The sequence below is a fragment of the Protopterus annectens genome, chromosome 11.part0 (genome assembly GCF_019279795.1).
Source record: "Protopterus annectens isolate FY-2018-M chromosome 11.part0, PAN1.0, whole genome shotgun sequence".
Taxonomy (NCBI): domain Eukaryota; kingdom Metazoa; phylum Chordata; order Ceratodontiformes; family Protopteridae; genus Protopterus; species Protopterus annectens.
In genome coordinates this window covers 481,048,345-481,061,592 of record NC_056745.1, presented here as the reverse complement: position 1 = coordinate 481,061,592, position 13,248 = coordinate 481,048,345, and the positions used below count along the sequence as shown (strand labels likewise).

Here is a 13,248-nt window from a genome sequence, read left to right as displayed (position 1 = left end):
TGATAAAATGATCTGTCCCATGGAATAAAGTGGATTAGCACTACCGAATTTGAAAGGATACTTTAGAGCTATGCATTTAGGGCTCATAGACATAAAACAAGCAGAAGGTTGTAAATCAAAGTGAAAAGGGATGAGGAAGACTATAAAATTGGGGGGGGGGGGTTGTGAGAAATAATGAGAGAGAAAGATTTCAGATGCAGATCCTCAAGGAAAAAATATAAATATTATTTTCTATATGGAAGTCAACAGCTAAGCCAAAGTAGCAAAAAGTATTCTAAGAATTAGTAAAGGAGACTTTACCAACTGATATGAGTGTAAGTGGGGGAATAAAAAATAGGCAGATGGGGGCTGGAATTTACTGGAGGAAATTAGCAAAGGTACTGGGGGCAAACAACTACAGTGGTAAAGATAGAGTGGGCTGTGGACAATCACAAGTTTGAACTACAGGTTAGAGACTGCCTTCCCTACCACAGATGCATGGAGTACAGGCAAACAGAATGGGAAAGAGGAATCCTAAGTCAAAGGACAGCTCTGGTAGAGACTGAATCTGCAACAGAAGCTGCTGTTAAAAATGGATAATTAGCAGTGCTCAAAATTATTTCATGGTAACTAAATGAATCAGGGGAGGTTAAAAAATGAAGAGAGACTAAAAATGCAATTTATAAAGGAAAAATGGGAAGATGTCTGTATGGTTCCCAAGTACACAAAAAAGTCTAGAAGGTTTGGGATTTTTGCAGTTATCTATAACCCTAAGCAGACTTCAGAATATTCCTCAGGTAGATAGCAAATGCATAAAAAGGTGCGATAGGAAAGACAGAAGCAACTGTGAACTTTGTTTTTAGGAGTACAAAACGTCAGCAGATTTAAAAAATTCCCTACACAGTACTTTGCCAGAACTACTAACTGCCAAAAAAGTAATTACTAGAAAATGGAAATTAAAATTTAAACCAACTGTAACTAAAATACTAAATAATGTGAAGATAAGAGAATGGGAGGTGGGATCTTTAGAAAAGGGAAGCAGCAAGTTACATAGAAATAAATGGTATGTGTGGGAACAGTAAATGCAAAATAATGTTCAAGAAGAGAAGGAATGAGGTTAAGGGAAGGCAGGAATTGAGCAATGTAATGTTGGTTCATAGCTTAATACCAGGCTAATAACTACCAAGGTCCTTACAAGCATAGCCATGTAACCCAACTCACTCAGTTTTGTCACACACATACTCAAAGTTCCTTGGATGTCTTTATGGTTGGTAAGTTAGTAAAGAGGTAACAAAGGGCTATTAATGTAATGTACTTACTGTCGACCTCAGTCCAGAGGTATGAGGGAAAGACATTCAGCAATAAAAGGTTTCTTTGGAATAGAGTGAGGGATGAACTCTGCTTCATGTAGCTGGGGAGCTTATTCCACACCACAATGATCCTTTAAGGCACACATCTGTCTCTTCAGCATGTTCTATTTATGTCACAGGCAAAGCTCAAATCCTTGAGTGTTTCTTGGAGCTTTTTTTTTTTAAAAGTCAGAAGTGGAACAGAACCCAGAGCTGGATCTGAGGATGGCTTACATGCCAGGCATAGAACACCTCTCTGTAATCTTCCCTAGATTCTCCTTATGAGGAACCTTTGAAGGCATTCAAACTGTTGAAGTGCTTGGTTAAGTACATGCCAAAGGGTCTGACAAGGGCTGAGTACACTGGTACTATAACCTCCTTGGACACAGATGCCATACCCTTGCTTATGAGTTGAGCAGCATAAAAAAAAAAAAAAATAATAATAATTCTAACTACCTTGGCTACGTGTTGGTCGAAGGCAAGTTTACTGTCTATATATATATATGTTCCCAGATCTCTATCAGGTCATTTCTTAGGGGTGTTTTATCTATGAAGTAATTAGCTTGAGTGAACAATTTCCCAAAAAGCACTTTGCATTAAGTTTTAATCCATGGCTTCGGCACCAGTCATTTGTTTTAGACCCTCTTATAAGATGTTGCTGTTGTGGGCAGAACCTAGGATAGCGCATAATTTACAGTCATCTACAAACCTGATGGGCCAGAGGCCTTTGACATTACTTCCAAGTAGTAGATGCCAAAAAAGGAGCAGGCCCAACATGGAACTCTGGGGTGCTTCAATATTGACATGTCTTCTGGTGGAGGTGGTCTCACCAATCCAGACTTCTTGGGTCCTATCTGTGAGCCAGCCAGAAAACCAGAGAGTTAAGTAAGGATTTATCCCTAGTTCTGAGTGTCTACAATACCTGAGCGGGGTACTGTATCAGATGCCTTGGCCAGGTCAACACAAGTGGCATGCCCCATTTTCACCTCATCCATAGCCTTGGGTGACCCCCCCCCTCAAAGAAGTTAAGCAGACCAAGTATGCAAGACCTTCCCTTAACTCCAGACTGAGATGGGTCCAGTGTCTGTAAGTTGCCAGTGTCGTTTCTGATCATTTCTATGGCTCTGCATATCATACTTCTCAGGCTGATGGGTATGCAGTTCTTGGGGGTCAACTGATGGCCCACCCTTATGAAGAGGAAAGACCATTGTGGTCCTCCATTCACCTGGCATGTAATCTATTTTGAGGTTATAGTTGAAGAGCCCTCCAAGTGGTCCTGCTAGATATTGTTGTTGGGCTATTTAGGAGGCAATCAGGGATACTGTCAAGGCCCACTGAAAGAGTGTTTTTGGTCTTAGTGAGCACCACCAGGACTTCTCCCTATTAACAGTTTGGTGGGTATGCTAGAAGGGATTTCACAGGGGAGTAGTGTAGGTGACATCTATTGGTTGATAAATTTAGCTCTATGGTCACCCTGGTCAGTGAAGATTGTGCCACTTACCACCAATTTTGAACACTGCTGTGTGTCACCTTTAAGGTTCCTGACACAGACGAAGAAGGCCTTGTGACTGTGGCCAGGAGGCTATCCTAACCTCATAATTGGCATTGCTGGACTTTATCAGACCACTCAGTATCTTGATTAGTGGAATCAGAGAGCTGTTGTCTCCAGGAGAGTTGCTCTTTCTGACTTTGGCCAGGACTTCTTACTTTAAACAGGATATATAACAAAAAAAAAAAAATTCCACCAGCGGGATTTGTTTTTGGCTTTAGATCTCAGCTTACTTCTGATAAGTACAGCTGCCTCAATGCAGCCGTTTACATGTTTACACAGGATTTCTGTAAATATTTCTGCAGATGTAGCGGTGTTCTTAGGGTCTGGGGAGCTGTGAATTTTAACAAATTGTCCCTTAATATGATGTAGTTCGACTTCGAATAGTCTCCGTTATGGGTTTAGTTGGGTTTTCCAATCGATTTTTTTTTTTTAATTTCAAGGGAGATAGCTTAGTGGTCCTACCTCACCAATGAAGACATGACGGGGGGGGGGCATGCTCTTGGCAATTTCTAGGTCCAATATGTTTGATCCTCTGGTCAGAGTATGCACTCCAACCTCACCAATGAGGACACAACATGGGGGGGGGGGAATGCTTTCGCATGCTGGCAAGTAGTAGGTCCAATATGTCTGATCCTCTGGTTGGAGTGCTCACTATCTGGTCCAAGGTTTTAGTGTTGATAAAATCCAGGAAACACTGTGCCTGTGAGTTAGAGGCAGTTTATGTTTCCCAGTTTGTGGAGGAGTACTTGAAGTCTTCAAGGAAGAGAGTATGTGGATGGTGAGCACCCCTAGTAGGTTTAGGTAAGACTTATGAGTTTTGTGGGTCATAAAGGACGACCTGTAGCTGGCCTGGACATGGTAAGGAACCTTGTCTATGGAGATCAGGATGTGGATAAATTTCAAGGCATCATCCTGTTTGACCACCCTGGAGTTAGTTGCATTTGTTACTAGTTACTAATGTAGATTGAGACACATCCCACCTTTATAGCCCCCGACTGCGCTGCTGTTGGTTTAAATGTGTGGAAGGCATTGTAGTCTTCCACTGCTGGATTACTTTCTGCAGCATTAAACAAAGACTTGGTGACAGCACAGATGTCTACATTCTCCAGTATGAGGAGAGCTTGTAGGGTGGAGAGCGTCTTGGTTTGGGTGCCAAACATTGGCTAGAACACCTTCAGATTGCTTTGAGTCATGCTGGTAGGTTTGTTACTTTTGACATTCCCTAAAAAAGGCTCTAAACGAGTGGATAAAGTTTTAGCCAATATCTGAAAATCCAGGAGGGACAAGTGCACATCATCCTTAGCAAAGCAACAGGGTACGTTATCTATGTCTTCCCATGCTGACAAATTCCCCTGGAATGACACCAGAAACTAAGTCAGTTATTAAAATCAATCACTTTCTATTCACACTGTGGTGTTATCCTTGGTGAAGATAGAATGATGCTCAATGCAAGGCATGTACCAGTCTGTGAAACCTATTCAAAGAGATCCATAATGTCTCTTTTCATATAGTCCCATGAGATACGTCTCGGGTCAGTTCCACTCACATGGACTATGACAAAATCATGTTGGTACCTGTGGTGCAATGACTTGAGTGCATGCGTGATATTGTAGATTCTTGCCTTCAGATACGCAACCAACAGTTATCTTCACCTTGTCCAGCCTAGTGAGAGGGGCATCTGTGTGTCGTAAAACAAGAGTCCACTATGACAAGATTAACAAGTAAAGTGTTAGCTTGCTTTATGGGCTTTGTTCTTGGGGGATCATTGGGTGTAGCCTTATGTGTGGCATTAGGTGTTGCTTTTGGTGTGTGCCTTAGTGGTTTGCGGAGGATACGTGTGGCCGTTTGACAGCTTAAGAGATCTTTGAGATATGGAAAAATGCCTTAAGTGCCTCAGCATAAGAAGCTGTGTGGGTGTGGTGACCAGTATATGTGAAGGAAATAGTGTGTGCGCTTTTTACAACCTTGTATGTAACAAGATTTTTGCCTTCAAAGGAAGTCATGTATGTGCATCTCTAATCCTTAAAGAAACTAACACAGTGTATAAGAGACCTGTCTGAGTGCATGAGACAATTACTACATTGTCTCAGGATGCCCAGCAGGCCACAGAAATAGTAGGAAATTGCAAATCCATGTTGTAAGGATCTGTATTAGGTATTGTCTAGCATGGTTTAGTGACTTGGTTTTACATGGGGGGGGTCACCCAAGTGAAGTATAGGATGGATGCTAGATGTAAGACAGCTATTATCTGATGTTAGTGCTGCCTAATGTACTAAACAGCTGCCCTAAGCTAAGCTCTACATAAAGCTTAAATACTATCTTTATGGGTTTGCTGCTATACAGGATTGTGCTAACCACCACTGCCCTGTGAACCGTTGTGCAAAAAAAGTACCTAACTTATAGCAGACAAAAAAAAAACTGAAAACTAGCTCCCCTACCTGCAACACTGGATACATTGCAGTTTGCTTATAAATGCAACCGCTGCACGGCTGATGCCTCGGCACATCTACAGAACAAGAATTGCTATGTCAGAATGCTGTTCAATTTTAGTTCTGCCTTCAACATGGTCACCCCCCAGAATCCGATACTGAATCGGATCCAGATGGGGCATAAACCCCCCCCCCCCTTTGTAACTGGATATTGGATTTTCTCATCAACAGACCCCAAAAGGTATGTGTGGGAAATAATAGTTCAATTAGTATTACATTGAGCATGGGTGTCCCTCAGGGCTGCATCCAGAGTCCTCTGCTGTTCAACTTGTTGACGCACAACTGTCTGGCCAAGCATGAATCCAACAAAATCAAGTTCACAGATGATACCACTGTTGCAGCTATTGTAAGAAATGGTGAGGAAGCAGCCTACATGGATGAAGTGCAGCATCTGATAGGCAGGTGCAACAGCAACAATCTGACCTTAAATGTAAGAAAGACCAAAGAATTAATAGTGGATTTTAAGAGGACTCAGGAGATACATCAACCCCTGGAAATTAAGGAGGTGGCAGTGGAAAGAGTACAAAACACCAAGTTCCTGGAGATGCACATCTCAGATGACCTATCCTGGTCAATTCATATTAGCCACACAGTGAAGAAGGCACAACATCTGCACTTCCTATGGAAACTGAGGAAAGCAAACCTGTCTCAGTCCATCCTCAAATCCTTCTACAAAGGGACCAACGAGAGCATCTTCTCAAATAATATCATGATTTGGTATGGTAACCGCAAAGCATCTGACCGCAAGGCTCTCCCGAGAGTAGTGAGACAGCGGAAAAAAATCATTGGTTCCCTGCTCCCATACATGGATCTGCATGAGAGTCTGTGTATGGGAAGAGCTAGGAAGATAGACAATCCCACTCACCCTGCCCATGGCATGTACTTCCGCCTTTCCTGGCAGATGGTATCACAGCTTACACTGCAAAACATCTAGAATGAACAGGAGCCTCTTCCCCCTATCCATAAGGCTGCTGAACTTGAATGCCAGGCATGACAGCGAATAATCAGACCAATTTACCACTTAATATGAAGAATCATCTATACTATAGTAATCACACTGGCCAATTGCTTCAACAACTGGTACAGTTAGCCTGATTTCTTATGCTACTACTTCTTGAATGTGCAATAGTCAGGAATGAGTCACCACTCCATACATGTGCAATATGAACAACAAAATACAACTGAAGTACAATATTCTAAACAATCACAAGGTGAAGTCATAGTCTTAGCAATACCTACTAATGTAATATTGTCCAAAATCTGAATTACTACTGTATGTGCATTAATCTGTCATTCAAACTATGTGTTCATTGTTGTGTCCCAACTCAAAGGGAACAGGTAAACACGTTCTGCCACAAGACGGATGTTCCTGGAACTTCATAATTTAAAAGCACAGCAAAAGTAGCTCTCAAGTGCAGATTCACTCCAAACAATCAAGTCTGTAATAAGCACTCTAGCTGATGAAACAATCTTACTTCAAGTCTCTCTGCTTGTTTCCCAACTTATACTGATCTGACTACTTTACTACTGCCACTAGAATAGCAGTCCCAGTCTTCTTAAAACGTAAGAACACACTTGGTTTAGCAAAAGCGAAAAGGTGCCAACTTGCTACAAGTAAGTGTCCCTTTAAGCCAGCTCATACATTTCCCAGCTCGGACAGACCAGCCTACATTTCTACACCCATAACTGCAGTCCCAGTCTTCTTAATGTAAAAAACAAACACACTTTGGTTTCTGGTACACTTTCACATGTAGCCACCTAATCTACCAACTAGCTACAAGTACTTACAAGGTTATTCAAAGGCAGACAAGCCAGCAATGAGGAACATGGGAACATGCCCACTTTAAGGCAATGTCAAAGGACCCTACAGTCTAAGGAAGGGCTTTTCCAGTTTCTTGTCAGTAACCAGTAAGATGAACAAAAAAGGACTGGGAGAAGCTTTTAAGGTCAAATATACAGAAGGTGAAACTGGGAGGAGCTTCCAAGGTGAGATATACAGTAGGAGCAGGCTGCAAGTACAAAAGCACAACAGGAATAGGGTGGGTACCAATCAGAAGAAAGCTAGTAAATATACAATAAAATTAAAATGAAGGCCCAGTCAGAACACCAAGGCTCAGCACAGAAACAAACTAAAAACACTACAGACTTCAAAAATGCTTTATATTATTAGCTTTAACATCAGAAAAAGAGAAAACACAACACGTAATGTTGCAACTGTTAGAAAGAAAATATGTATAAAATCGCATGAAAATAATGAAATGTTGCTATGTTTTCTGTTCTACTAATGTAAGAGTACCTACGTAATTTTTTAAGTATGACTTAATAAAAAACTCCTGATGCTCTTCATACTCTAGCCCAAGGGGGGAGTCATTTAAATGAACTGACCCAATCTTTACCAGAGCATGCCATATGAAAAGGATACTACAGAACTCAAGACTATAACAGATACGTGCTCATTCTTCAAGTAATTTCTCATTAACAGTGCAGGGCACATCTCTCTGCAAGTATACTTCTTAAAGCAAATTATTATTATTATTAACTACAATAATATACTTATTTGGGCCCAAAAAGAACTACAAAGATACATCAAATCTGAATCTCACTGATGAAATTAGTGCAAAAGGACTTTCACAAATCTTATTTCAGCACCCTTTTTAAAATCCCCTTCAAACTTCACAGCAAGACTAACGGTGAAAGACTAAGTACAAAGTAAAATAAACAAAAATGTGAAATTCTAAACTTCTTAGAGATCAGTAAAAGTATCAAAATGCACAAATGATCAATATGAAAATTACAGTATATATCTTAGGCCACTTAGTAGACAGCATGTTAGGTAAACAGACACACACATATACATATATGGTTGCATTTCATTTGATCCAATGCACATTTGACTGAAAAAAGTGACATTTTATCAAAAACTCATCTGATATAAGCAACAAATGAATTCAATTAAAATCAGTTCAATGTATGTAAACCTGTAGAAAATGACTGTTCCTGTGGTTTTGGAGCATAAGACTTACAATGCATATTAGTGTTTATCCGTATCGGTTCCTTTCCAATGCCCACTCTTATGTTGTATCCCCATGTATAAGGGCTGTGTAGATGTGCAGTCAGTGATTCAGTGTAATGACTATTCTCTATTTCTCGGACAGTGGAATTTGTGTATTAAGTTATGGTGTGTGGTGGTAAAAAAAAAAATTTGAAGCTGTACTAAATATAACATTTTCATTGTAATGTGTTTACGTCTTGTAGTTTAAATGAAATGTGTGTGTGTATACACACACACACACACACACATATACATACATACATATACACACACACTTATGAACACTCCATTTTCTCCATACAAGCCATCACCAAATACACAATTATATTTGTACCAACTAAAAATTACTAGATACAGCTGGATATATCACACCAACATCTAGACAGATTCTTTATTCAAACCTTAATGCCAAAAACTACCCTGTCCCCATTACCTGGAAATAATGTTCTATCACTTATCAACATTCGGCAATACTACCTTACAGTGGGCAGACATAATTAGATAGCATAAGTTGTCTCTAATTTGGCCAATACAGTCACATCCAAAGTAAGTACAAAGGTGGTGACCAAGTATTAAACCTCCAAGTACATAATCTAAGTTCACTTAAACCCTAAAGCTGCAAGTATAACCATAAAACTGTATCCCTTAACTTTATCAGTAAAACTATCACAAAGAAAGAACACTCAAAAGAAAAATAGGGACCATACAGTGGAACCTGCATAAGTTGCACCAATACAGCTGGCACACACAGAGTGCCTGCCCACTGCAAGTCAGTCAGTACTACCCCATATTCTTTCTACATAATATGTACAAGACAAATACACGTCACATAACTGGTGCAACATTACTCACAACCTCTTTCAAAGTTCATATTAAATTTCTAAATGCATTTTTTTTATTATATTTTACTTAAAACTATTCATATGGTAGAAACAATTTACTTTACTTGTGTGCATAACATGTGTTCCTGGATATGCCTTGTAGTCTTCTCTTCACTATTTATTAATTCTTAATTTCCTGGCTGTTATAACCATTATCTAACCTCCTATCTTATGTTATCATATGTTACATCCAACTATACTTATTTTTGGAGGCTTCCACCTGGGACCCCTCTGAAAATGGACCAGCTCACAGCAAGAACAACCATGTAAACAAAACAATGTACAAATACTAAAATAGAAAATAATCCCATGAGCACACTCCCTACAGAAAATTAAAGTCTGGTAGTTCTTAGTCTAGCCATGGCAATTTTAATAAGTAAACATTCCAGTCGAAACATAACATGCACAAGATGCATTACTGACAAATTCTAACAAAATAACCCACTGTACGCTAGGACTATACAGTATAACATGCATAAGTTGCACTTAAGCAGCTGGCACATATAGAGTGCCTGCCTACTACAAGTCAGTACTACCCTACACACTTTCAGCAAAACTGATTGCCACTGGTGTATTCAGAAACCCAAATAAATTCTAAACTGCGTTAAGCAGATATATTTCCTGCAAGCTACTGTGTACTTTAAAAACACAACACTATAACAAACTACAACATCCAGAATCTAGCTCATGCAGTAGCAACATAAGCTATCAAGCTCTTAACAATACACAGAGGATGATGCCGATGCTGAAAAAAGACAGGTTGTTTTCATTTGCTTCCCTTGTCAATGTATTTCAGAAGCATCCCAACTAAGGGGTAGTCAGATAAATAAAAAAAAAAAAAAAACAAAGCATGCACCGACTATGAAAATAAACATCTGCTAAACAACTCCAAGCATTTCTGCATATTCTGTTTGTTTTAACTAAATATGTACAGATTTTGGCAAAGGCCTCTCTGTTTGTATAGCTATAGCGGCACCTTGGGCATCTTTTGCAGCAACCGATAGTGATGCATGACATTACTGTTCCTTCTTGTCATAATGAATGCTATTAAGTACTTAACAGAAAAGAGTATGGGGAGTCACAGCACACGTTCAATTCCATTCAGCGATACATGCACTAAATGTATAAAACATATTTAAAATGCATATAAACTGAGGGAAATTACTAAACTCCAACTCCCTGCACCTCTCGCAAGACCTTTAAGAGACCCCCATTATCCAATATTTTATTTTAAACAACCGGTAGTCTACTTTATATTTGTGTAGGCATCACATAATTTCAATCCCTTTTAAAAGGTAATTATGATACCTGTAATGTAAGCACTTACCTCAGGATGGATTATTGGGACGCAACCAGCTTCTTTCTCGTACTCATCCATACTGTCTGCCATCTTGCTGTTAAAACCTCCAGAGCATTATGGGTAAAACAAAAGCACTGTAAGCAGACGCAGTAGTAACTGGAGTAGTACGGTAGTCTGACTGTAGTTTATATTGGGAAATGCATTGGGAGTAAGGATAATGATAGCCGCGGTGGAATAAATTGTCATTTGTGTTGATAGTAAAACTGGCTATGAACTAGAGTTTGTAAGTTTTGCTACATAATTCATCAGGTTTTGCATATATTGCATTTTCTTAGCATTAGGAGCTATGAAACTAATGGCTGGCATTATTGACTGACTGTAATCCACAATGCGTTGCCAGAAAAACAAATAAAAATTAAGGCGACAAAGCAAAATTCAGGACACTTAAGAGGTATGCTTCTCAATCTTTTATCTAAGTAAGGTGAACCCAGCAGGGCCCAAGAGACAGTTACTTACACTTTTGACTAGGAAGCTCGTAGCACAGTTGGCATTTATTACTTTATGATCCCCAAAATATTTTGATGGAATAATGAGTCTGTATTATTTTATGGACATTTGATGAACATTTCTAATAATGAATGTGCGATCTTCGTGTGGAGCAGAGACAAAGAAGAAACGTGGATGTAAGACTAAAAATGAGGTTCAGAATCAGGAACAGCCATCAAGGACAGTTTTTGTACCGTGACACTGTAAATTAAAGACGTTTCCAAAATACTCCGACACTATACAATTTGAACAAGTTGCCAAAATTAGACGGCGACATGCTTTAGCGGAAGTCAAATAAATCGATAACTTTAGTGATTGCTATTTTACAGTAGTTTATCACTTTTACTAAAAAAAATCGTCAATTTTAAGACGCACAGCAGAAAACTTTCAACTAAAATTATGGACAAATGAGAATTATGATGCCGGGTCTGCCTGAGTCGTAGTGGTGGATATTGGATAATGAGGTGAGAACAGCACTTCAGGCTAAACACATGCACACATTAGCCATCGAAAGAATTATGGTAATTGTCAATAATGACATAGGACTCAAACCCATTTGGTTTCATCAAAGGCAGGTCACGCCTACTCAACCTGGTGGACTAAAGCAATGGATGAGGTTAAAACGGTTCACACTGCCTACCTTGACCTGGCCAAGGTATTTGCCACAATACCCCACTTGACACACTCAAGAGGTTAGGTATAAACCCTTATGTCACCCGGTGGATAGCCAGCTGCCTCACAGATAGGACCCAGGAAGTTAGATTTAAGGAGTCCACCTCTAGATAGAGGCAAGTCACAAGTGGAGTCCCTCGGGTATCGGTCCTGACTGCTTCTTTTTGGCATTTACTTCTCTGAATTTAAGGCTAATGTCATTGGCCTGTTGCTGACTAAATTTGTAGGTGACTGCAAATTAGGAGCAATCATAGAATCTCCCACTGACACAAATTTTCCCCAGGAAGGGCAGACACTGACAAACAGTTGGTGTCAGAGCCATGGACTAAAATTAAATGCCAAGAAATGCATATTAGTATATTCTTTAGGAAGTCATCCACCCCTGTTAACTGTCATAATGACAGAACACCCTTAAGAGTTGACCCAGTAGTCAGTGACTTAGGGATACACATAAACAGTAATCTAGCCCTCAAGCATCATGTGTCTACACTAGTAAGGAAATCATTCTATGTTGTGCAACTTGTAAACAAAGGTATGGGATCCAGGTGCAAGGAAGTCATTGTTCCATTGTATTTGGCATTCATCAGACATGTCACTGAGTGCAGTGCCCCCTTTGGTATGTACCTCACCAGGCACTTCCAACAATTAGAATGTCCACAGATGTTCCTCACTAAAAGACTACAAAGCGTAAGTAACATGTCCTTTGCAGACCACCTCCACACCCTATTCCTATATTCTGTAGCCTGTTAGCTGGGGAGGGTAGATCTATGCCTGGTATACAAGGCTTTGTCACACACCACCCTGATAGACATTCTGCATATCTGCAAAACAGACAACACCGGGATTACCCATTCTAAAGACTTAAACCTTACCTGTGATATAAATAGGGCATGCTGGAAAGACAGATATGTATCCCATAGACTACACCTTCTCTGGAATGGGCTCCCAATCCATGTGAAGCAGAGTTCCTTTCTAACCCAATTCAAGTGTAACTCGGACAAGTGGGTGGAGAACAGGAAATTCAACCCTGGTTTGGTAGGTATATTTCTCTAATGGACACAGGCAGCCTGTAAATAGTTCATCTCCAAGGCCCCTGCTTGTAAATGTTTCATATCCCAAGCCCCCCTGCTTACACTTATCAAGGGTACCAGAACTTTTCAGAAATTCAAGATGCATGGCCAGGCGTAAAAAGGCACTTGTGGGCATTAGCATAGTAAACACCTATCAGCCTATAAACACAGCTATCAGCGAATCAGGCACAAATCCAGACAGTTTTAAAATATTACTACTATTAACTTGAAATACTGACAGAAAAGGAGAATGTGAATTAACATGCATTTTCTGAAGTAGAAGAAGTTTGTAAATATACTTTTTCTCCAAAAGTCACCAATTTTAGGTGGGATTAAGAAGAGGACAAGTGCTAAAATT

At 39.8% G+C, this 13,248-nt stretch overlaps 1 protein-coding gene across 1 annotated transcript in view; it reads right to left on the bottom strand.

Moving 5' to 3' along the window:
• ZDHHC17 (zinc finger DHHC-type palmitoyltransferase 17) overlaps positions 1–10,762 on the bottom strand; it is a 1,884,000-nt gene extending 1,873,238 nt beyond the window's left edge. Inside the window, exon 1 of the mRNA XM_044087981.1 lies at positions 10,630–10,762. Coding sequence (XP_043943916.1) covers positions 10,630–10,692 — 63 coding nt within the window. The 5' untranslated portion in view covers positions 10,693–10,762. The remainder of the gene's footprint in view (positions 1–10,629) is intronic.
• Positions 10,763–13,248: the final 2,486 nt, after the last annotated feature.